We start from the raw sequence: 26133 nt of genomic DNA, 5'->3' as shown, positions 1-26133 counted from the left end.
TACACATATGGTCCCAGATTCATACTTGGAATTCTACTATAGGACCTGCCTATAGGTCCCAACTCCCACTCCCACTCCTTTCATCCCTTTCTCCCTGATTATAGAAACTGGCATCACCATCCACCCAGCACCCCACATAAGATACCTACCAGTCATTTGTGTTTTGCCAATGTTTGCCAAGCCTTACTGAACCAACCTTCTACATACCTCTTGTAGCTCTTTCCTCCCACCCCATTGGCACTTCTATCTTATTCTATACACACGTACATACCATGTAATTATCTTGCTTAGAATCCTCTTGGGGGCCTCGCCATTACCTGAAGTCAAGATTCTAATTATTTAGTTGAGTGCTAAACAGAATTGGAATCATCTGTTCCCTCTCTTCATTCCTCTAAATACATTATATGTGCCTACCCACATACATGTATTGCATAGTTCTCTGCACATGGTAAAGTCCAGTATTTACATATATGTTTCCTTTTGCTATGTTTGTCCTTCTCCACATTACCTACCTGGTCAACTTCTCCTCCTATCAAACATCACTTTCTTTGCCATATTGTTCCAGACGTCCCAGGAAGACGGACATCTCTTAGGCTATTCTCCTGTAATAACAATTTCAGGGCAATAATCACATATCTGTTGGGTTGATAATAAAGGTATCCATGGAAACAGTGTAAATTCTTTACCAAAGATCAGAACACACCATAAGTAATGTAAAAATACAGAAACCAATTGACAAGTATAAAACTGTTTATGAGAATGCTCAACATTAGATATGAAGACCATAAATCCTTTTTTACGAGGTCCCTATTTCATTCTGAGTTACAAGCAGTCTCAGCTCTAGGAAGACACTATGATGGCTCAGTAAGGTTTTTTTAAACCAGAATTAGATGATGATGATAATAATGAAGAAGAATAAGGAGGAGGAGGAGGAGGAGGAGGAGGGGAAAGAGAAGAAGAGGCAGCAGCAGCAGCACTTCAGTAGATTTTTCATAAATTATTTTACTATTAATAAACATAATCTAATCTGATTAACACTCCTGCCCTTCAGCCCTTTAAGGTTGCTGGCTGCTAATTGACCTCTGCCATTCCAGAATCCCAGCATCCATACTGAGACTGAGGATTCCACTTCTAGGATAGTATCTCCTACCTTCCCCTACAGCCCACAGAGGCAGCCACTACAGTGCTTCAAAAATGCCGATGCTTTGTTCCCAATGTATTATACAGTGTTATGACAAAAAGGAATGTTTTCTAGGCCTTCACAGAGGAAAATAATTATGTAGGGGAGAATATGATACATTTATTCCTATATCCCAATTTTCTAAGTTATTAAATTTATTTTATTTCTCTATATCATGCCAAGGGATTTCTGGTATCAACTTCATTTAGTGTATGCCACTGTTGAGTCCAAATTTTAATCAACTAACTGAAAAAAAATTGTTAAAAATATTCCCAGTTGTTCAAATCAGCACATTTATTCCAAAATCTAGTAAGAAAAACTATCTCAAAAAAAATTCAGCCCAATCTAAAATTATACACCTCACTCTCTGAGTTAGCACCTTCAGAATCCATTCCCACATATATTCCCCCAAGTCTTTTGCTGCATAAATTAGCAATCCTTTGCAATTTTTTTTTCTCAGATTTGACTTTGCAATTGGTTCCCTGGGATATGCTAGAACATGACTCTACTTGCCTAGAGGCATTGAAGAAAAATGGCACACACTAGCCAAGTAACTACCTCTGGTGAGGCCCTTCGCAGAGTTTTCAAGCAAGATGGGAATAGACTCTTCTCTCAGGGGCTACTTCTGCCAGCAAGAAAACCTCAGTGGAGTTTGGAAGGTCAACCTCCTTAAAGTCATCTAAATTCTCCCAAAAGTTACCATTCCTATTACAAGGTTCCTCTCTTTTGTAATCAATGCTCTCGTGTTCATATAAGAGGCCTTGCAAGCCATGAATTCTACCTGCAATGCAGTTTACCAATTTGCAGGATCAGACTTCGGTCTGATTTTCAACTGTCAGCCCCTTGACAAGAGATGAGAGATCCTTGTAAATCAGTCACAGAAACTCCCCAGATTTTTCACCTTGAGCTGCAAATTTAAAATCCTGAGCTATTATTTTCTTTCTGTAAGCCTTCCAGCCCAGATAGAAAGAGCCAGCCTTCCCTCAGGGTATCACCCATACCTGGGGTGATTTTATATCCCAACTTGTGTGGCACCATCCTGTTTATGTATCTTATCTTGCAATTGTTGACACTCCCTTTCACTTTCAAAAGTGACCCCCTATTTGAACAGTAAATTATGTTTACTCTTCATGGGCCTATAACCTAACACAGCAGCCATCTGTACCACCATTGGACCATCAAGGCGACCACAGTGCAAATCTATTTCATTAAGGAATGGTATGGGCTATCAATTTTCTATTCTCTAATGCTAACAGAATCCTCACTGGTTTTAAGTCAAACAGAGTCAGATAATCCAAGATTCCCATTTTCTTGAAGGTCTGTTCCCTACAATCATCTTTTGTACTAATAAGTACATAAATCAAGACTCTTGGTTGTAGACTACACAATCTATTAAAACAGAATTAATTAAATTCTGTTATTAAAACAGAAAGGAATTCTCCATACAGTTTTAGGAGCTTATAGAATTCTGAGAGGGCTGGAACCAAACCTATATTCACAATCAAGAATGCAGCCAGAAGAAAGTCCAACATGAGACTGTTCTATCAGAAATCCCACAGCCATTGTCATTTGCTACTTGAGACTAGATTACCCATCTGCACAACTGCCCTGAAGATCCAATTTCCCTGTGCCTGACACCACCCTCTCCCTGCCCCGCCCCGCCCCACCGCCGCTTCCCACGTTGTTCCTATCTGCAGTCTACGTTTTGTGCGAGGGTATCAGATGAAGCAAGGTCATGTATAGAAACCTCGTTAGGGAAATGCAATGTACCTTTTATAGTTAAGATCTCTTTAACACAGAAGGCCTATTAGAGAGGTTTTGGTGAAGATGCAGAGTGAGCCAATCTCCAGTATCTGCAAAGAACTGAAAAAGATTATGGGGAAATCCATGTGGAAGAAAATGGGAGACAGAAGATTAGTAGTGGCAACAGATTTCCTATTAAAGAAGAGTTTAGGGGATACTATCTCATTGGAAGTGGGTTCAGGGGATTTGCCTTGAAGCTGTGTTTGCCTAGCAAATACACTGTCCTTACTTAGCTCAGTTGTTTGTTTCAAGTGGCACCCAGGGGAGCTAATGGAGGTCTAAATCAGACAAGTAGGGTGAACCTTCACATCACAACCAGATAGAAAAGGTAAAAATGCTACCGGGATTACTACCCTTACTTCACAGATTGAACTGGGCTTCCTCTGAATAGCAAAATAAGTGACAAGAAAACCTTTGAGCCCGGCTCGTGTGACTCAGTGGCTGAGAATCAACCTATGAACCAGGAGGTCACGGTTTGATTTCTGGTCAGGGCACATGCCCAAGTTGTGTGCGGGCTTGATCCCCAGTAGGGGGCATGCAGGAGGCAGCTGATCAATGATTCTCTCATCATTGATGTTTCTCTCTCCCACTCCCTTCCTCTCTGAAATCAATAAAAATACATATATTTTTTAAAGCTTAGTTTCTTAAAAAAAACAAAAACCCTTAAATAAAGTGATCTACTATACTGATAGGAGTCCCACTAAACAGTGTATGAATGAGAAAAAAAGACTAATTTTCAAAACAAAATTGTGACATAATTTATGAAAAATGCAAACTATGTTACAAAGTATTTTAAATTCAGATCTTCCAGATAACCTTGGATTTATTATTTCTACACTTATCACATCCAAACTGGCACAGGCAAGAAGGAACAAGTGTTTTCCCTTCTTCATATTGCATTGGTGTGTTTTTTGTGTGTTTTTCTTCTCCCTAGCTTCAAACATCCGCTTGCTCTCAAGGTAGCTTTGGGGCAATGAACCATCACGTTTATCTTTGTGGGATTCCTGACAATTCCTTTTTATTGCCCCAAGTTTACTTCAGTAGGTGAGTGGATACTTATGTATTTTTTACATGTATTTACTTTTTAAAAAATCAAGCCATTTGGTCAAAACTGTACATCAGAAGTCCAACAACACAGAATAGAAACAACTCCTTTCTAAGCCCCCTGTGGACTTCGTAGGAGAGGATGCCTGGGCTACTACACGTACATTTTGCAGATCTGTTGGGTTCTCAGTTCATAGCTTTCAACTCCCTGGCTCCTCAGCAGCTCCTTCTCTTCTGCTGCATCTGGAGCTTTCAGCTGGGGGAAGTGGGCCGGAGAGGTGATGAAATCGTAGTGCCTGTCCAGATGCCGCAGGTAGATGAGCATGTGTAGGGCGTAGGCCAGAACCAGCAGCAGGATCAAGGACATGGCCAGGCCAATCAGAATAGCTGGTGAGAAGGGAGAGGCACAGTCTCGGGCCTTGGCAAACTGTGCCCCATTCATGGTAAAGCCTTGGATCTGTCAGGAGAAAGAGAAGACACCCCAGCTGTTTTGGCTCAGTGGATAAAGCATCAGCCTGTGGACTGGAGGTTCCAGGGTTCAATTCCGGTCAAGGACACAAGCCCGAATTTCGGGCTCGATTCCCAGTAGGGAACGTGTAGGAGGCAGCTGATCAATGATTCTCTCTCACCATTGATGTTTCTATCTCTATTTCCCTCCCTTTTCTCTGAAATCAATAAAAATACATTTTAAAAAAAGAAAAAGAAGAGCTGAAATGACAAATTTTCTCCTAAGATATATTTCCCAGTCAGGCTGGGGTTCTGGACCACTAATTAGCCCCATATTTATGAAATAATTTAAGCCCATGATCTAAAAAGTGTGAGTGTGCTTACAGGACAGTGAAACTGACTTTTAAATCAAGACTGACCCAGAAACTCCTCTAGGATATATGACTGCCATAATTAAGAAGCTCAAGAAATTCAAGGCTCTGAAATAAAACCTTTATTCCAAGGATCTAAAATAAAATGTCTTTTAATCAGACTCTAAGAAATGTTCTCATTCACCTAAAACCACAACTGCTGTAGTGTCTCTAAAATTCAAACACACTCAAATTTTATGTTTTAGTATAAATTTCACAAATGATTCTAAGTCTTAGTTCGTCTACCTTTGATTCTGTTGATAGAAATTAGACAGGAAGACTCTTTTAAGGGAAGATAACATGATTTCCAATGACATAAAACAGAAAATAATAAAAGCTAACAGTTATTTAAGGTTTAATGCTGCCTTAACTCACTTAATATTTACAGGAGCCTGTGAGTACATTATTATTCTAGTCCTATTTTATGGATGAGGAGACTGGGGCACAGAAAAGTTAAGTAACTTGCCCAGTCACATGGCATTACGTATAGTAAAGGTATAATTCAAACCTAGGCAGTCTGGCTTCAGAGTCACTTCCTAGCTTACTACTACCCCATTAACTCCTGGTGTGGTCTGTCTCTTCTCCCTCCCATCACTACCTCTCCCTCTTTATCTGTTGTGCCCTACCGATTTGGTACTGTTTCTGGAAGAGCTGTATAGCAGTCCTTCCTTGCATCCTACCCAGAGAATAGAAAGGAAAGCTTCCCCATATGCACAATGAAGTGGTTTAATTAGTTGGAACAAGAAGAGCTCGAATCAACAACTGGCCTGACATCCAAATACTATCACAATGAAAGAAACAAGGCTGCAGAGCAACTACTCTGAAGGGAGCAATCTTTCGTGGAAGGCGGCCCCACATGTAGCTGGCTTTTATAACGTAACGCTGCACTGTGTCCCTTCACTCAGTCACCTAGTTAATTTTAAAGAAGTACATCAGGAAATTGAATTGTCCATGAGTGCTTTACTGAAAATTCATTTTTATGATGTAAGTGGGCACGGTAGCATTTTTCCACGCTAAAGTGATTGTAGCCACTCATCATGCCACAGACCTTAAGGGCCTTGCTCGTCCAATTGTCTGTGCTCCAGACTGAATCCAAAACAGCTTCTGAAGGAGAGTTTTGGCCCGGCTCCTGCGACCCTTGGCCTGCCCCTCAATGAAGAGGTAAAGTGGCCAGTCTCCAGATCAGCGCCGGAAGAGTCAAGCTCCTCAATTACAAATGATGGACTCACTGATGCTGCAACTCTAGCCCAAGAGAATGTCCTCACACTGCCTGCCATGTCATTCTTAACAAGACTTGGTTGGATCAAACAGTATCTACAGAGACTGCCTGAAAGATATGTTCTTCATCCATTTTCTGGACTGGAGATTGCTGTGTTCACCCCAAGGCTGCTGTCTAAAATGTTGGCACCTATTTATTGCACAGCACCAGGGACGGACGGACTCCTCACACACACACTTTTAGTAGTCTCATGGACCCCGCGAGCACGTAACTGGATGAGTCTTTCTTATTCTGGCTGCTCCAAAGCTTCAGGATCAAATGACTGAGCCTCCTCTAGCCAGGGCGCACAGATGATCTTGTGGTTCTGTGTACCAACCTCACCAGATTTAACTGATCTTTTCTTCCTTTGGTTTTTTTAACCTTCATGTCTTTGCCTATTTTGCAAAGTTATGTTTATTATAGTATGTGTATGAGTCATCTTAAGTCCTTTCTGGAACAAAGTGGAGGCATAAATCAGTCACTTCTTTCCAGCTGGTGTGGCTCAGTGGTCGAGTATCGACTTATGAACAGGAGGTCATGGTTCGATTCGATATCCGGTCAGGGCACATGCCGGGGTTGTGGGCTCAATCCCCAGTGTGGGCATGCAGGAGGCAGCCGCTCAATGATTCTCTCTCATCATTAATGTTTCTATCTCTCTCTCCCTCTCCTTTCCTCTCTGAAATCAATAAAAATATATTTTTGTAAAAATCAGTCACTTCCTCTGTTCTAATTAGGTGAAACTGTGTGAGTTATTCCTTGTTTTCATTATTACCACCTCATTGCCCTTTCTGCCTGCTTCTCTTTTAAAGGACACACACTGTGTGTGTGTGTGTGTGTGTGTGTGTGTGTGTGTATATATTTTTAAATAGATTAAATATATGTTTAATATGTATTAAAGTGTCTTTGAGCCAAACAGTCCAGAATTCAAATTCTGTCTCTACCATTTACCAGTTATGTCATTTTGAAAAATGATGCAAATCAGTGCTCCAGTCACCTCATTGGAAAAATAACTGCAACAGGCTGACACACAGATGGGACTCGTAAGTAGTATTGTTAATCCACGCCTGACATGGTCCTGGTGTTGCTACATATATTAGGCTATGAATTCTTTACATCCTTAAAGATAGATCTGAAATTGAGAAGGTGAAGTAACTTGCCCAGGTTGCTGAGAAGTAATTGGAAACCAGGACTGTCAGGCTCCAAAATGCAAGCTCCTTCCCTATGCCAAATCACCTCTCATCAACACCATTCCTCTCCAAGCTGGGGGAGGGGGTAAATATATATGTGAAAGATTGGAAAAGGGACAACCCTGCCTGCTATTTCAGTGAGTTGCAAGAACAAGTTTTTTCACAGGTAAACAGGACAAAAGAACTTGACAGACATCTCTGAGCCTGAGATCCTGGTGGTGAAAAGGAACCTCTTATGCCCCCATGCCTTTCCCCAAATACTTTCAAGAGGATCTCTGAGATATTTTTGACTCCCTGGCTGACAGCTCCATTCCTACGCTAACTGCCAAAGCTGTCACTCACACTATAGATATACTTCTTATCTGCCCTGTTAGGATCACTGCTCCACTCCCTGAAGGAAATAAAATAATTGTCTGGTAATTCCTTTCCCTAGAAGGGCTTCTCACTCCAGGAAGTGTCAGTGACTGGGCTTTGGGCCACAGCCTCACTGGGGCTTAGATTGCTGGCATTCCTCACTGATAATCTGTTAGTGAATGGATAAACCTGAATGTAAAATCAAGAGGGATGGGGAGTATGCAGGGAGAGGAAAGACTTCCTATTCCATTTCTCACGTTAGACTTGGAGGATAAAGAAAAAGAAATACTATTTTAAACGTATCCACTCCACTTTTTCCCTTAACACCTATGTTTCTATGTCAGGTGTTTTCAAACAAATACTGAGTTTCTTTGGCACAAAACACGCAGGAGCATGTATAATAGTTTATTACCTGGAAATCAATGAAAGTGACCTCCCACAGGCTTGACATATCATCCATGTCACTGGGCAGCAAGAGGGCATCATACTGCTGCTGGCTGCTGACGTGCTGGCAGTGGTAGGAATAAGTTGACGGAGCATATATGCCAGTTGCATTAAAAGTTGCTTGGATTGAATTATTAAAAATAATCTCAACTCGGTGCAAACTAAACCAGCTCTGCAGAGAAAACTTGTTGTAATTGGTAAGAGTGAATCTGAAAACAAATATAAAACAGTATTACCCCCAAAGCACTTTTAAACTTGCTGACACAGAACATCATCTATAAACAGAGCAATCTCGCCCTCTTTTGTCAGATAGAAGAAGTGGCTCAAAGAGAGAGTCTGGCATGGTTCTGAACAAGAGCTTCCTGCTGGGTGGGAATGAAAGCAAAAGACCAGGCAGCCCCCCAGTTGTAGCAATACAATTCCTACAAAAGGAAAAACACAAAAATATTGGCTTTTTTCTGTTTTGGAATTAACACTTGATTTTATTATTGCTAAAAACGTTGAGAAAAACTTAAGTGGACATCAATATAGAATTAGCCAAAGAAATAATGATCAAAATTAACAGTAATGGCTCTTTGTGTTGAGTACTCTATGTTTTTCATATACATCTTACTTCATCTCCACTACAACAATAAAGATAGATAATATTATTATCCTCATTTCACAGATGAGGAATCTAAGACACAGAGGGGTTAAATATATAACTTGTGCAAGTTCACTCAGAGAGTAAGTATTGGAGTTGGGCATTGAATTCAATCTGCAGACAAGAGCCCTGATTCTTAGCTATTGTAGAATTGCATATTCTCCAGCCATAAACACATTATAATGTACATTTGCTGTGATCATTTTTCACATAAAAAAATACATGATCAAAAATGTTAATGGTGATTATAGCTGTGGTTGAGTTATGGATGACTTTCATCTTCTATATCTCAATATTTTCTGAATTTTCTGTTATCTATGGACATGTATTATTACCTTGTCTTAGCTTGATAAGAAGCAGACCCTGAGACAAGAATATAAATACAAGAAGTATTTTTGGAAGGTGGTCCAAAATTAATTTGGTAATTTAGTCATTCAAAAGATGGAGAACGGAGAGAAGAGAAATAAAAAAAGAATGGAAGGCAGCCAAAAGGACTCATTATCAAGCGAGTTTCCACCGTGGGCAACGGGCCTAATGCCTATGGGGAACACTGGGACGTCGGGCTCCAAAGGGGAACACATGCTTGTGAGTTATCACCAGAAGGTGAGGGAGCTGGGATATTTCTACACCTGTCAGTCACTGGCTGAGGACTTCTGGGGTAGGGAGGGGAGGCGGTGGGTCTGATTGGCCAGAGGAAACCTTCAGACAAAGAAAGATTGGCAATTGAAAGTAGAGCTGGTGGACGATAGTGCTCTCAAATGGAAACACCCAAGGGGATATGGATGGGGTACTGACAGTGTCTGCCATATATCTTTATCATCAGGAATAAAACAGTCAGAAAGCTATTTTTTTTGGGGGGGGGGGGAGTATGATTTGAATAAAAGAATATTCATTTCTATATCAAACAGATACGTATATGTGTTTAGATATGTTGTGAGATTCTATTTTTCTCATAAAGTTTCTCTGAAAGGTAGTGGCATGCATTACCTCAATATGGGCAGTGAAACATTGGTGCTCCATTATATGCAGACAAGTGTTCTGAGGAGAGAGCTTTCCAAAGTTGAAGGTGGTAAACACTAGGTGAATCAAAGTCACCAAGCACAACCATCTTCCTAAGGAGCTTGTCTTCACAGAACCTTCATATACAAATTTAGCCCTGGCCGGTGGCTCAGCTGACTGGAGCATCGTCTCATACACCAAAAAGGTGTGGGTTTGAATCCTGGTCAGGGTATATACCTATGTTGTGGGTTTGATACCCACTCGAGGTGCATATGAGAGGCAACTGGTGGGTGTTTCTCTCTCACATTGATGTTTCTCTCTCTCCCTTACTCTTTCTCTAAAATCAATAAAAACATATCCTTGGGTGAGAATAAAAAATACATATCTATATACATATTTACACTGTGAGTCTCCAAGAGGCGCACATGGTGTGCAGTCTTTCTCAAACATGTCTGACCAAAGAATGCCTCTTCTGAGGAATCTTACATTTTCACAGACCAGGAGTAGTTCATAGAACACAGCTCCAGGAAAACTGCTCCTAACAAGTTCTGTTGGTTTTGCAAGTAATGTTAAAGACAAAGCCACTACCTCCACTGAAAGCCTGGTCTTACAGGAAGGGGAACATTATCCTATATAATAAAAAGGTAATATGCAAATTCACCCTAGTGGCAGAACGACCAGAATGACCTCTGGAGCAGTCACTATGAGGCATACTGACCACCTCTTGGTCCCTTTCCCGAGCTGGCATGCTCCAATCACCTGATGGTCACCCACTGCTGGGGCAGGGCCAGCGAGCGGGTGGGAATAGCCAACCTCTCGGTCCCTTCCCCTGGCCATCAAGAACCGATCACGTGATAGCGAACAGGGAACTGGGGGATGGGGGGTGGCGGGGGCGGGGCCCGCTGTGGGTAGCTGGGTAAGATGGCCTGGATCGCAGGCCAGGCCTAGGGACCGTACCCACACACGAATTTCGTGAGCCAGGCCTCTAGTATTTTTATAAGGAAAAAATGCAATCCCTTAAAATTGCTGCCCTCTCCCCTTCCTTAGAACAGTTCCCAACTGCTTAGATAAATCACTTTTGGCAGATATATCCTTCCATACATAAACACAGAAAAACGTAGGGCTGTGCTGACTGTCCACTGGGGGATTCAGCTAACAGACACTTTTTCATGATCATTAAATGATGTGTGATTCACTGTAAAGAGCCATACAGAAAATAACTTCAAACCGGAGCCTTAGCCCTTGGAGTTTTAAATATATTTTATTCTTTGCTCAGGTGAAAATGGTTACACATTCTCACATTCATGTGTTCATGTGTTCTCTAGGTCCCTAAATGTGGAAACTACAAATGCTTTAGTAAAAACTAAAGAAAGCATGACTATAAGATCCCACCACAGAACACCACCGGCTTTTCAAGGTAATTAGGTAGCTGTGACATTTCACATGTCACTGCTTAGCACAGAGCAGGCCCTTGGTACTTACATGTTGAATGAATAAATCACATGGAGCTAACCTGAAGTGCTGAACCTATAGAACTCCAAAGTGGTATCCATACCTACCTTATCTCAAGACCTTTGGGATTTTCGGCATCGTCAAATTTCAGAGACAACCTAAGAAAACAGAAACAATATAGCGCTTCACACTATACTAAAAAATCACCTCAAAATAAATCATAGACCTAAATGTAACAACTAAAACTAAAAAACTTGTAGGAAAAACATAGAAGAACATTTTTGCAAATTTGGATAGACAATGGTTTCTTGAAAAAACACAAAAGTATGAACCATAAAAAAGATCAATAGTTGTACTTTATTACATTCAAAAACTTTGCTTTTCAAAAGACATCATTAGGAAGAAAAAAAAACAAGCCAAAGAATGGGAGAAAATATTCACAACATATATGCATAAAGAATTTGTATCTGGAATACAATAAATAACATTAACAACTCAACAATAATAAGACAACCTATGCACTAAAAAAGGGGTTCTATGGAAAGTAACCTCACAGGGTAATCTGATCATAAATTCCTAACTGGGCCGGCCAAGGTGGGCAGTCATGCCCTGGGCATATAACTTGTTAGTAAAAAGTTTATCTTTGCCTTAAGTAAGCCCTGTACATTGTTTCTGTGCACCTAGATCAGTGGTTGGCAAACTGCGGCTCGCAAGCCACATGCGGCTCTTTGGCCCCTTGAGTGTGGCTCTTCCACAAAATACCACACATGGGCGCGCACGTACAGTGCGATTGAAACTTCGTGACCCATGCGTAGAAGTCGGTATTTTGTGGAAGAGCCACACTCAAGGGGCCAAAGAGCTGCATGTGGCTCGAGAGCCACAGTTTGCCAACCACTGATCTAGGTTAATACAACTTTGAAATAAGTGTAACCATCCTCAAGAGAACACACAATCTTATTAAATACTAGAGGCCCAGTGCATGAAATTCGTGCACGGGTGCTGTCCTTAGGCCTAACCAGCGATCAAAGCATAAGCATCTGGTGTGGAAGGGCAGGTCACAGTTGACCTCTGAGCCCTGGGCAGCACCTGGGCCCCCAGCCCCCCGCACGCCCCACTCCACCTGAGTCACGGTGCCTGAGTCTCCACGTGGAGATGCAGTGAGCGTGGCCGAACGCCATAGGCCGGGGCGCAACATGGGCCTCTGGGCTGCCCAGCAGCACCACACAGAAGTGGGTGGGCAGTGCGCTCTCTCCCGGCTGTCCTCACAGACCGGCTCCTGCGCGAACCCACAGGGAGCCCTACTGGCCCCTGTGGTCCCAGCAGCTGCAGCCTGGTTCACCCAGAAGAGGCCACGTGGATGTGGGATGGGCTCCTCACAGGCACTCAGCACCTGAGTGCGTGGCTTCCCCGGCGTGCGAGTCCTGGTGTCCCTGGGGAGGGTAGCAGGGGGAGTGAGAGCGAGCTCCGCAGACACTCCACATTCTCACCACACCTCTGTCCCTGTCACTGCCCCCCCCACCCCCCTGCCCCAGGTAGCCAACGAGAGGTCGCAGCGTGTCACCAATGCCTGCCATGTTCCGAGACGCCCGCTGGTGTTCAGTGCATGTTATAGCAAGCGGTCAAACTCCCGGTCTCTTGGTTGAATGACCGCCCGAGGGGACAATTTGCATATTAGGCTTTTATTATATAGGATTCTGTAATTCAATCACCACTTTGCTTTTTCCCCCCCACTTCCTTGGAACTTTTCTTACTTTCCCTCAATTTCAAATGCTTCAAAGAAGCTGCAAAGCTGTTATTTTGTGGAGCATTCGAGATCTTGTTCCCCGGCTTATGTCATCAAATTAGCTCAAGTAAACTGTCATCAAAATTCTTTACAGGTTTAGACATTTGTTATACTGACAAAACCTAACTTAAAAATGGTCAAAAGACAGGCACTTCATAAAGGAAGATATACAAATGGCAGTAAGTACATGAAAAGATGCTAAGCATCATTAGTCATCAGGAAAATATAAAATAAACCCACTATAAGATACCATGGTGCAGTAATAAGAATGACTCAAGCTTTTAAAAATATCTACTCTTCAGGGTTTTTTTTGTTTTTTTGTTTGTTTTCTACTCTTCAGTTTTTAATATCTATATTTATTCACATTTTCCTGAAAGTTAACTTGAGATTTCCTAGAGCAGAGGCAAATTATTACTTATGCATAACAATAACCACATTGGTTCCCTTTTAACCCAGTTCTTCCCCCTGACCACATGCTGAGACCCATATATCACCCTGCACATGTTGGGATTGGTAATGCAGGTGAGGAGCACCAGAATTACTGAGACAGGCTAGTAAGCCAGGACAAGCGGAACAGGGAAACTGAGACAGACAGTTAAACAGCCACACAATTTACAGTCATCTAGTAAATAACCAAATCCTATCTTCTCTAACCAAGGACACTTAAGAGTAAATGGTTTGCACTTCTCCCCAACCAGAGGGTAAATAGCTTAAATCATCCTACTCAGGGAGATAAATAACAAAAGTCCAATTAGTGCCATTTGTGCCAAGCACACCTAAGAACCGATGAAGTCTGGGGAGTAAATCCCATTCTGCTGCATCAGCATAAAGCTGATGAATATTCTATTGAGATCCTCCCCAAAACTCCCAGGCTTTAAAACCCTCAAGATGAAGGACCCCAGCATGCTCTCCCTCCCAGCATCATGCCCAAGCTTTTCTCACCTCTCAGGCATGCATCTCCTAAATTCTAAGGGTCTTGCAACCAGGGGAGCACTGGGCAGCTGCAGCTCATCCCAGGCTAACCCCCTGAACCTGTCTCCAAGGCCTCCCTTACTCTGACTTCTCAGTGAACCAAAGCAGTCCTGCCTGTTGCTTCTTCTATCCTAAGACCTCCCTTGTTTCACTGTCCCAGCTTTACTGAAAGTACTCTCAAAATCACCTGGACTCATATTGTGAAATCTTTCCTGCACAAAATCAAGAACCCCCACATTACTGGCCAGCCCGCGGCAAACATGCTCTGGGCCTGGTTCCTGTCCTGTAACATTATGAATCTGGGAGTTTACATAGGAGAGTGGCAGCAGTCCCGCAGCACCTCCTGAGAGAGGAGAGACACATCTGCTTCCTTGGTGCCAAAAAGTTTCTTTGGGAAGAGAGAAGGGAAGATTCCTAGGTATCTACCACAGAATGTAAGCAGGTGAGTTTCATTAGTCTTTGGATGGGAGCAAATAGTTCAACATAAAAAAGACAAATGGGCCCTGACCGGTTTGGCTCAGTGGAAAGATAGAACATTGGCCTTCAGGCTGAAGGCTCCCAGGTTCGATTCTGGTCAAAGGCATGTACCTTGGTTGCAGGCTGGATCCCCAGCAGGGGGCGTGCAGGAGGCAGCTGATTGATGTTTCTTTCATCGATGTTTCTAACTCTCTTTTCCTCTCCCCCTCCTCTCTGTAAAATCAATAAAATATACTTTAGAGGGGAAAAAAGACAAATGCTGCCCTGGCCAGTGTGGCTCAGTGGGTTGTGTGTCCATCGTCCATGCACAGAAAAGTTGCCATTCAATTCCTGGTCAGGGTGCATGCCTGGGTTGTGGGCTTGATCCCTGGTAGGGAGTGTGCAGGAGGCAGCCAATCGATGTTTCGCTATCACAGCAATGTTTCTCTCTCTCTCTCCCCCTTCCTTTCTCTCAAAAAAAAAAAAAATCAATTATAAAAAGGGACAAATGGCTGCAGGTCCAAAACCATGGTATGTAAATGTATGTCTCCAAGGGGAAGATCAGAAGCCTCTCTGGGTTTCCAAGCCCTGGAATGTCTCCACAGCCCTGAGCTTATTATTACTTGACCTGTTGCCGGGAGCCGGTCCATCCTTGCTGTTTGACACAGTCGCTGCAGGGAAGAAACATCTGCACAGCATATGTTTCAAGGGACCTGGCATATATGGCATACTGTTCTTAATATGTTTGCTCCCCTTCTTGGCACTATGTGTTTTAACCAAGGTCACCTCTCCGAGAAAGGTTGTTTCCCCAGGTAGGGATTCTTCCCTGAGGTTAGGGAGGGAATAAAACCCCTTAACTAAGTACCAGGCGGGTAGTTAATCACTTTAACTACTAACTATGAACAATCACGCTTAAGCTACATAATCTTTACTCCCTGGAATGGAGATAAGAAATGCCCTAATCTTTGGAATAGCAATTGATAGGATTAAAATCAACTGGTATAAATACAGATGTAACAAGACAACAGAACACAGAACCTAGAGACAGAACCTAGCAAGAGAACATGGCAAAAGATCCTGGACAGAACCTGGCTACAGAACTTGGCTGGAGAACCTAGACAGAACATGGCAAGAGATCCTGGATAGAACCTGGCTATGATGATCAACTGAACACTGTCTCTGTGTCATTCCTTCTTCACCGACTCCGTCCACACCTTTGGGATCCCTGTACCTGCTGGGGTTGGACCCCAGCAACCTGTAAACACATTCCTCTAAGGAGGAAAATCTCTTACTAGCCTGAGGCTTATCTTTTCACCCAAGTTCCAGTAAAAGGTGTTCAAAAATTACTAGCCATGCAGAAACAAAAATATTTTCTCTACAGTTCCACACTGACCATACCAAGTGTTGGTGAGGATGTGAAGTAACTGGAACTCTCATACAATGGTGGTGGAAAGGAAACTGGTACAACCACTTTAAAAAAGTTTGGCAGTTACTTTAAAAACTAAACAGCATGTAACATTATTCTTAAAATAGTTTTTCTTGAAATATTAATGTTTATTGCATGGAAAAAATAAATAAAATTTGATTTACACTAAAAAAAAGAAAAACTAAACATATACCTACTATGTGTTCCAGCTATTCCACTCTGAGGAGAAAAAAACAAATTTCCATCATGAGGTGGATGGATGAAAAAGTTGTGGTATATGCATATGACATACATACTACTCAGCAATAAAAAGGAACATACCCTTGATACATGCACCACATCGAAGAATATCAAAATCATTAGCTAAAGGTAAAGAACGTACACTATATGATTGTATTTACATAAAATTCTAGAAAGCACAAACTAGTCTGTAATGACAGAAAGCAGATCAGTGGTTACCTAGAGAGGTGGGAGGGCAGGAGTGATGGTTACAAAGAAGCACAAGGAAACTTTAAAGCAGTGGTTCTCAACCTTCCTAATGCCACGACCCTTTAATACAGTTCCTCATGTGGTGACCCCCAAACAAAATTATTTTCGTTGCTACTTCATAACTGTAATTTTGCTACTGTTATGAATCGTAATGTAAATATCTGATATGCAGGATGTATTTTCACTGTTACAAATTGAACATAATTAAAACAGTGATTAATCACAAAAACAATATGTAATTATATATGTGTTTTCCGATGGTCTTAGGCGACCCTGTGAAAGGGTCGTTCAACCCCCAAAGGGGTCGCGACCCACAGGTTGAGAACCGCTGCTAAAGCAAAGCCATGCTGAGATGCCCTAATCGCTGTCCTCCTCTCCTGAGGGAGAAGCTCAACAGCCCCCACGCTTCTGACACTTGAATTTTCTCCAGCAGTCCTGGTTTTAGTGAAAGCTGTTAACATGCTCCGAGCAGAGTAAAGAACATGAGGCCTGCTGGTGTAGCTCAGTGGTTGAGCATCCACCCATGAAACACGAGGTCGAGGTTGGATTCTTGGTCAGGGCACTCGCACAATCCCCAGTAGGGGGCGTGCAGGAGGGTCTACCCCCTGGTGGTCAGTGCACGTCATAGTGAGTGGTTGAGCAGCCTTAGCATATCATTAGCATATTACGCTTTGATTGGTTGAATGGACAACCAGATGACCAGACACTCAGCATATTAGGCTTTTATTAAATAAGATACTTTGAGTAACACTTGACAAGTTTTCAAAGTTCTTATCCATATATTTCCTTATTTGATTTTCACTACCTTAAGAAGTAGGGCCAAGAACAAGGAGGTTGAATGTCATCATTAAAGATGTTTTAGACCCCAGCCCTATTACCATATAAGCTGTATAATCTTAGCAAGTTTTCTAAGCTCTAGATGCCTTGACTTTCTCATCTGGAACATGGACAATAATAGTACCTGTGACTCGGGGACTTATTGGCAATAGTACTGTGAGGAATATCAAACATCAAGCTTGTGAAGTCCGTGCAGGACACCTGGACCATGGTTATAAGTGCTCCTGGCTGTTAGTTAATAGATGCCATCACCTCCATCTCACAGATGGTGATTCTATGGTGGCTCCAGTTTTGTAAAGTCACAGAGCTCACTGGCAGAACTCGGGTTAGAAGCCAAGTTTTCATTCTTTCTGTGGGATCCCAGTGATCATTGTGGTTTCTAAAGCCCAGCAAAATCCGATGGTGCTCTGTTCTTCCCCACAAATAGCCTCAGATCAGAATAAACGGAATCAAGGAGGGTCAGTCAGACATGGATAGGCAAGACATCCCCAGGCAATCAGCCTCTCTCTGAGCAGCTGACTGCCAATAACAAGCCCTGTAGGGAACTGACTAGCGCCTGAGGAAAGATTCCTAAACTCTCAGCAGTGCTGGAGTCTCTGATAGTCAGCTATAACAGAATCAACAAATCTGGGAGGACCCTGGATGCTTACAATTCCATAGTTCCCTAATAAGAGCTTTATTCTGAGTAACAAGGTACTTACTAAGACTTGTAATATAACTTGTAAGTTTATATTAATATAAGCCATTTTACCCAACATCAAGAATTTTTGAAGTTCAAGAAAAAAGTGTTTTCAGCCAAAGTACATAAATATAAAAAGACCACACATACAGTATGTTATGGTTTATTTTATATAAAGCATTCTGCCCATCTAAACCAGACCAGAACAGAATCTTCCAAAATCCTCCATTATACCAGTAAATATTGAAAGCAAGAAGATTTTCAGGAAATAAGTGGGACATGCCAGACTTCCTCCCCCTGGACCAAAACAAATACAAGCAAAAAATTTTGCTTAGACAACTGAAAAGCAGAGAAAGGCATTGGCAATTGATTTCCTCCTCTAAAGGCATATTTGTTTAATCTGCTTATGTCAAATCAAATGTAATTATTCTAATCATTTTGAAATGTCCTAAAGGATTATCTGTTCTCAATTTTTTGATCCAGCAATTCCTCTCCTGGGTATATACCCAAAAACCTCAAAATCATGTATTTGCAAAGATATATGCACCCCTATGTTCACTGCATCATTATTCACGGTGGCCAAGAAATGGAAACAACCAGTATCCCAAGATAGAGTGTTGGGTAAAGAAGATGTGGTACATATACATAATGGAATACTATTCAGCCATAAGAAAGAATGAAAAAGGGCCATTTGCAATAACATGGATGGACCTTGAGAACATTATGCTAAGTGAAATAAGTCAGTCAGAAAAAGGTAAGAACAATATGATTTTACTCATATGTGGGATATAAAACTGAAACTCATGAACACAAACAGCATGTGATGGTTGCCAGAGGGAAGCGGGTGGGGAGAGAAGGAGGGAGAAGATTTGACTTTGGGTGGTGAGCACATGTGCAATATAAAGATCTTGTAACATAGTAACCCACACCTGAAACCTATATGTTCATGTTGACCAATGTCACCCCAATAAATTTCATTTAAAAAAAAAGAATTATCTGACATTTGGCCATTTAAAGGTACCCTAGCATATTTTTAAACAGACCATGTTCCACAGCTTCAGAACTGAGCAGGATCCAGCAACTCCTCTCCTGGGTATATAGAGGATCAGTCTTCTCCTTTCACCCACTGGAATGATTCTGCCCTGTGATATCAAATTTCCTCCCTGATGAGACCAACACAGTTTGACATCTCACATTTGGAAGTGATATGCCTGGAATCCTTTTCTCTTTTTCAGAATGCATTTGACAACTTTCATTTTCGGAGCCCTGATTTCCCACAAGATACTGTAATAATCAGCTAAAGGATTCAGAAGAAAAGTGCTGAGACAAAAAACTAACACATTTTTAAAAATTAATTTCTGACTTGGTCTTCATTGTAGATTATTAAAAATTTCCTGATGGATGTGTCAGATCATATACAAAGGAACCTACTTCTTTGTTCTGAAATGACAGAAAACTGGACGGTCCAGTTAATACACTACAATCACCGAAAAGGCATCATCTGATGAAATGGTCAACTTACTTGGCACTTTCTTCACTGCAATTTGAGTTGGTAGCATCCACTGTTGCCTTCTGGCCAAAAGCTTCCTCTGTAAGGTCCAGCCAGATCTGGTTCTTAAACTTAATTGTTATTCTTTTGGCCCAAAAGAGAATGCAAGGGATTCCATCCATGGAGACATTAACTGGGCTGTCATGGCTGAATGCATTCCAAGGTTCTTTTACTAAATGCCCTTGTCTGCTCAGATTGTAGTTCGGGGCCTAATTAACCAAATAAACAAAATAAGAGATAAAATGCTTTCTGGAAGCAAAAGGGCTAATTCACAAACTATTGAAACTGATCTCTCTATCCAGAATCCATATTATTGTGAGGCAAAGGAGATAAGTGGACCAGATCATAGCAAGCCTTACAAGATAAGTATACTTGAAAGGTACATGAACCCATTTCCACAAAGCACCAAAAATGGAAAAGACCAAATTAAAAAACAAACAAACAAAAACCCAACTTTTCCAATAACATTATCAATATAGACTTTAAAACGTCACTTGCTGGGGCAGAAAGCAGGGATGCAGATTTTTAGGGCCATGAAACTATTATTCTGTATAATACTGTAATGGTGAATAGATAACATTATATATTTGTTCAAATTCACAGAATGTACAACACAAAGAATAAATCCTAGTGTAAACTATAGACTTTAATGAATAATAATTTATCAATATTGGCCCATCAATTTTAACAAATGTACCACACTAATGAAAGATGTTAAATATAGGAAAAATTGGAGGAGGGAGGAATTGAGAGGGTATATAAGAACCCTCTATACTTTTTGTCCACTTTTTTTCTGTAAACTTAAGTCTATTAATTTAAAAACTTCATCATGTCATGATAATTGCAGTAATCTCATCAGAAAATAATATCAGAAGAACCCAAATAATGTAGGACTTTAAATAAAGAAATTAATGTTAAAGAAAACAAGAGGTTTTTAGAAATCAAGCATAATTCTCCAGACCATTATGTCCAACAGAACAATCTCCAATACTGGATGTGTTCTATATCTATACTGTCCAAAGGCTGGTGTGGTATAATGCGCTGGAAATGTAGCCAGTGCAACTAAAGAGCTTAACCTCTAATTTTACTTGGCATTATTACTTTGGAATTTAAATTAAAATGCCACATGTGGCTAATGGCTACTGTCTTGGACAGTGCCAGCTCCAGATTACTTAATATACATAAACTAGCAAACTAGTATTCTAACACTGTTTTAATTCTTATGAAACCTTTGCTGATTTCCAGGAAGCCTAAGACAAAGCACTTCCATACCTGACTCTGGAGGTCACAAAGACAGGGATATATCTGAAAGAAGATCCACTTATCTAGATAACTACTCCATACCAATTCCTCCAGTGTAAGTACAAAGAGAAAATTTAACAGTCAGCAGCAATGCAAGCTTGTCTGTAACCAAAGATAAAATGGTCCTATAGTGATTCCCTCTAGAAAGCAACAAAAGTAAAACTAACTAAAAAAAAAAAAAAGTAAAACTAACTATTGTAATGAAATATGTAAGAGAAGTGAAACTTTAGTTTTTCTCAACTATAAGATTACCATAATACATTTTCCCACCCAAAGCTCAAGCAGAATATTATTTATTAATAGAATTACTTTTATTTTCACAGTGGCTCTGACCTGATTGAAATGCTTAAAATTTTTAAAGACATAATTTAGTTTCCTAACATATCCATACCTGTGTGACTGGTATTGTTGTGAAATTCTGGATTGGTTTCATATCTCCATTATTTTGTTGATCTATCAAATAAATGAGAGGAGTACAAAGGCTGAATGTCATCAATTGATTCATGTAAATCAGTTGAGGGGACAGAAGGAAGCTAGGTAGACAGGGGTGGGGCCACGGAAAAGGAAATAGACTAAAGCACCCCAACAGGGCGGGGAAGGAAGGGTACTCCCGATAACACGAACTTTAAAATGTATGGATGTTGTTAAGACAGCAGCGTATAGATAATCAATAACAAGGCAGAAATGCCTATGTGGGAACCATGCCAGGTCCCCGGATAGTCAAGGCCGGTCGGAGCATTAAGGCCTTGTTATTAATATATTAGAATGACCAAGGGCCACTCTGAGCATAAGTCTAATTGGAATGTCCAAGGACTCCGAGCCTGGGAATTCTGATCAGGCCAAGATACCATGAGTGGGTAAAGGACACATGGTACACTGTGTCCTTCTGTAGTCAATATGATTGATGTCACTGTTGGCACGAAGCCTTCTTTGGTTTGGCTCAGTGGATAGAGCGTCAGCCTGCAGACTGAAGGGTCCCAGGTTGGACTCCAGTCGAGAGCACTTGCCCAGGTTGCAGGCTCGATCCCCAGTACGGTGCATGCAGGAGGCAGCCGGTCAATGATTCTTTCTCATCATTGATGTTTCTGTCTATCTCTCCCTCTCCCTTCCTCTCTGAAATCAATAAAGATATATTTTAGAAAAATAAATAAAAGTAGGTTACTGACAAGCTAGTTGGCTGGAGTAGGCTAGAGTCGGCTGAGGATGGAGTGAGAAGAAGTCTGCTAGAGAGAGCAGCAGGGCAGGAGAGACAGGACAAGCTGCTGAGTCAGAGAGGTCAGGTACCACTATGATGTGAGACAGTAAGTCTAGGAGGCAGCGTGTGGCTGCTCAGCTACAGTACAGAGACTAATGCTGCTTTATGGGAAAGATATGCATTTACCAGCTGGTGTCCGGCTGCCTGCCTGTATGGACTTTGCTGTGAGAACTGTTCTTGTATGATGGTTATATGGCCACTGGCTTCAGCAATAAAGACTCATTCTTATATACCCACAACCTCTCATGGCTTCTTCGGGTAAGACCCAGCGTCCCAGGAGGTCCAGCCCTAGGCAGAGGGGCTCAGGCCCAACCCTGTTACTAGTAAGCAGAGGATAAAGGAGGAACTTAGGGACTAAGTTCCCAACAGTTAGTACAGTGGGCAGGGTTCAAGCAGGAACCAGCCCTGACATAGTAAAATAAAATTTTTTTTTAAATATATTTTATTGATTTTTTACAGAGAGGAAGGGAGACAGATAGAGTCAGGAACATCAATGAGAGAGAAACATCGATCAGCTGCCTCCTGCACACCCCTCACCGGGGATGTGCCCGCAACCAAGGCACATGCCCCTGACCGGAATCGAACCTGGGACCCTTCAGTCTGAGCCAAACCGGTTAGGGCAAATAAAAAAATGTTTTAAAAATACATAAACTCATAGCCACTCAGAACAACTCAGAGCACCAGAGCTCATGCAGGGCTCCTGCTACGTGCTCTGACAGCACATAAACCAATCCAAAGGATATTGCTAAGGCAGAATTCTTTGAAAAGACCAATTAAGAGCTAGCAAGACTACCCACCCCCTAAATTAAAAGTTGCGCATTTCCTCTTGTTCTCTCTCTTCTCCCTGGCATGCAATGGGTTCCTGATGTTCGTTCCTGTGGCAGGAGAGCACATCCCTGCGTCCACTTGGTTTATGGCCATGTGGGCTTCCACACATGGACTATTAGACTTTAATTCGCTTGGATACTAAATTACTCCCAATTGTAACATGGAAAGGAAGTTCCGGACACTGGGCTGTTCTTGGAACCCCAGCTACACCTTTTCCAGGACTGGCTTTTTCTAATAAATGTTGGTTTCATTAGTTGTTTTTGTTCATGATTTTATTATTCAACTTTGAAAGACATGATCCCGGGAAGACCTTCGGCTCCAGTTTGGGTATCAGAGTGATAATAACATGCTAATCACTGTGAAATATACCAGGCTTGAGCCTCTTTTGATTCATAATTTAGAATACACAAGTTTAAGAGATTTTCATAGAAGAGACTCCTGGTGCAAGCACCAGTGTTCAGGGAAGGCCATCACATTCAAAGCCCTTCCTCAATCCCCCAAGGAATCATAAGAGCAACTGTAGGTCTTACCACTCTTTATAACCACTTCTTTATTTGAAGATGTTCGAGAGCTGAAACAAGAAAAATATGAAATTAAAAGATGCTGAACAAATATTTACATTTCAGATTTTATGTGAAGTTTTAAGGAGGATATTTCAGCTTATAAATTTTCAGAGTAAAAAGCAGAATTTTAGCCTGCCAAAAACATCCACTTTTTAACAATAAATTTATGGTTTAAAAAATAATATATGTTCTTCAAAGAAATAAAACATAATAAAATATTTTACAGTGAAATTTTATGCTACATGTATGAACTATCATATAAACTCATAATATGTTTACAATTAGAGAAATACATATATTACATATCATGATCTATATGCAAAACATAATTTTAGCTAAAGAGTTATTAAATCTATGTCATAGAAAAGTGCTTTAGAATTATATGGAACCAATTACAAATTAAATGCACCATTCAATTTGCAACTCAATCTTTATTATCTAACTAGAGGCCCGGTGCACAAAATTCATGCTCAGAGGGGGGAGGTGTCCCCTTAGCCCAGCCTGCACCCTCTCAAATCTGGAACCACTCAGGGGATGTCCGACTGCCGGTTTAGGCCCAATCTCGAGGATTGGGCCTAAACCGGCAGTCGGACATCCCTCTCACAATCCTGGACTGCTGGCTCCTAATCGCTCACCCCTAAGTGCCCCCTCCCTGCCAACCTGGTCACTCCTAACTGCCCCCCTACCAGCCTGGTCACCCCTTACTGGCCCCCATGCAGGCCTGGTTGCTCCAAATTGCCCCCCCTGCCAGCCTGGTTGCCCCTCACAGCCCCCCCCCTGCTGGCCTGGTTACCCCACGCAGCCTGCTGCTCAGTTGTTTGGTTGTTCCTCACTAACACCCCTGCCGGCCTAGCCACCCCACGCAGCCTGCTTGTTCAGTCATTTGGTCGTCCCTCACTAACCCCCCTGCCAGCCTGGTTGTAGTCAGCCATCTTTGTGAGGGCATGACAGTCAATTTGCATATTACCTCTTTATTACATTGGATAAGAATTTATGAAGATGACAAATTGGTAACCATGATGTCATTACTAATAAATTCATGCAGGCATGAAATTATTGTTTCACTTTACAAATTTTACTGAGGCATAGTTTAAGTATAAAAAAATGCTTCCATTCTATGTGTACAATTTGATGCATTTGGGCATAAGCATATACCCATTACACCTGCCACAATAAAGAGACATCCCAAGTTTCCCCATGCACTTTAGTGATGGAGAGATGTTCCTTTCACTTTCAGCCACAGGCAACTATAGACTTGCTTTCTGTCACTTTAGATTAGTTTGCATTTTCTAGTATTATAAACAGAATCATATAACATATTTTAGAGCTTAGCTTCTTTCAGTCTTAACATAATGACTGAAATTCATTAATGCTGTTACATGCATCAATATTCCATCCCATTTTATTACTAATAAATATTTAATTGTATGGATATACCGCATTTTTTATACAAATGGTAAACATTTATGATGATTCTAGTTTGGGGCTACTACAAATAAAGATGTAAGAAGTGCTGTGTACAGGGGTTTATGTGAAATATGTTTTTGTTTCTCTTGAATAAATATCCAGAAGTAGATGGCTATCATGTAATAGAAGTTTAACTAAAAACAAAACAAACAAAAACAACAATAAAAAACCTCCCAATCAATTTCAGTGGATAAGCTTTCTGTGGCTCCACATTCTTGCAACATTTGGTAGTCAGTCTGCTTAATTTTAGCCATTCTATATTGTTCACTGACAAGCCAGTTACTATACTATAACTGTTGTACAAAGAAAAAAATATAGTATAGTAACTGGCTTGTTAGTGAATAATCTACACTAATAAAAGAGAAACATGCAAATTAACCATCACTCTACCACTCTGCTACACCCACAAGCCACGCCCACCATCCAATCAGGAGCAAGTATGCAAATTAACCCAACTAAGATGGCAGAGGCCACTGAGCTGGAGCGAGCAGGAGGCTTGGATTGCCCCCAGCGATTGAGGAAGCCAAACTTCCTGCCTGCCCTGGCCGGCCCTGGGCTCTGCTCAACGCTACAAAGTTTCAAGTATAGAAGATAAATAAATCCCAGATACCTGCTTCCAGCCCACCAGAAAAAAAAAAGGAGAGGCTGGAAACGTGGGTCACCGGGGGACGTGACCAGCCTGAAAACGGCCATCAGTCCCTCACCCAGGCTGGCCAGGCACCCCAGCAGGACCCCCACCCTGATCTGGGACACCCTTCAGGGCAAACCAGCAGGCCCCCACCTGTGCACCAGGCCTCTATCCTATATAATAAAAGGGTAATATGCAAATTGACCCTAACAGCAGAACAACTGGGAATGACTGGTCATTATGATACACACTGACCACCAGGGGAGAGACGATCAATGCAGGAGATGCCCAATGGGGTCAGTGCGCTCCCACAGGTGAGGCCACATTAGTAACAAAGAAACAGAATTTCCAGAGGATGAGACTCAGAAATCAGGATTTTAAAAAGATTTCCAGGTGATTCTAATGTGCAGACAAGGTTGAGAACCACTGGTCTAAAATGTATAAATTGAGAAATCATCTATGCATATTGTGTAACTATTGTGGCAGTGTGGAATGGTATGATTGTTCCCAACTTCCTGGAAACAATCCCAGAGATGTATTTAGCCCTGCCCTTGGCCATGTACCATTCAGCACCGCTTGTAGCTGAAGAATATTTCCTTGCCCCATCATCTGACTAGGCTACAAGTCTTGATTGGGCCAGTGGGATGTGAGTAGAAGCAATAGTGTGCCAGTTCTGCA

At 41.6% G+C, this 26133-nt stretch overlaps 1 protein-coding gene across 1 annotated transcript; it reads right to left on the bottom strand.

The window, feature by feature from the left end:
- Positions 1–4179: 4179 nt before the first annotated feature.
- Positions 4180–24802, bottom strand: ATP6AP1 (ATPase H+ transporting accessory protein 1). Its single transcript, XM_070411711.1, has 7 exons — positions 24798–24802; positions 23328–23368; positions 21106–21167; positions 19386–19621; positions 11329–11379; positions 8096–8336; positions 4180–4484 (listed from the first exon to the last, which is right to left on the bottom strand). The coding sequence occupies exons 1-7, from the start codon at positions 24800–24802 to the stop codon at positions 4182–4184; spliced, it is 939 nt and encodes a 312-aa protein (XP_070267812.1). The 3' UTR covers positions 4180–4181.
- Between the last annotated feature and the right edge of the window lie 1331 nt (positions 24803–26133).

This window comes from Myotis yumanensis, unplaced genomic scaffold (assembly GCF_028538775.1).
Source record: "Myotis yumanensis isolate MYYU_CA2020_CCGP unplaced genomic scaffold, mMyoYum1.0.hap1 SCAF_4, whole genome shotgun sequence".
In the NCBI taxonomy this organism is placed as follows: domain Eukaryota; kingdom Metazoa; phylum Chordata; class Mammalia; order Chiroptera; family Vespertilionidae; genus Myotis; species Myotis yumanensis.
This window is presented reverse-complemented; position numbering and strand designations above follow the sequence as displayed.

Excerpts from the sequence above, each read along its gene's own strand:
- ATP6AP1 (XM_070411711.1), bottom strand. Across the intron at positions 19,622-21,105 it reads CAACAATACCAGTCACACAG|GCCCCGAACTACAATCTGAG; the intron begins GTATGGATATGT and ends TTGGTTAATTAG. Across the intron at positions 4,485-8,095 it reads TCACTTTCATTGATTTCCAG|ATCCAAGGCTTTACCATGAA; the intron begins GTAATAAACTAT and ends TTCTCCTGACAG.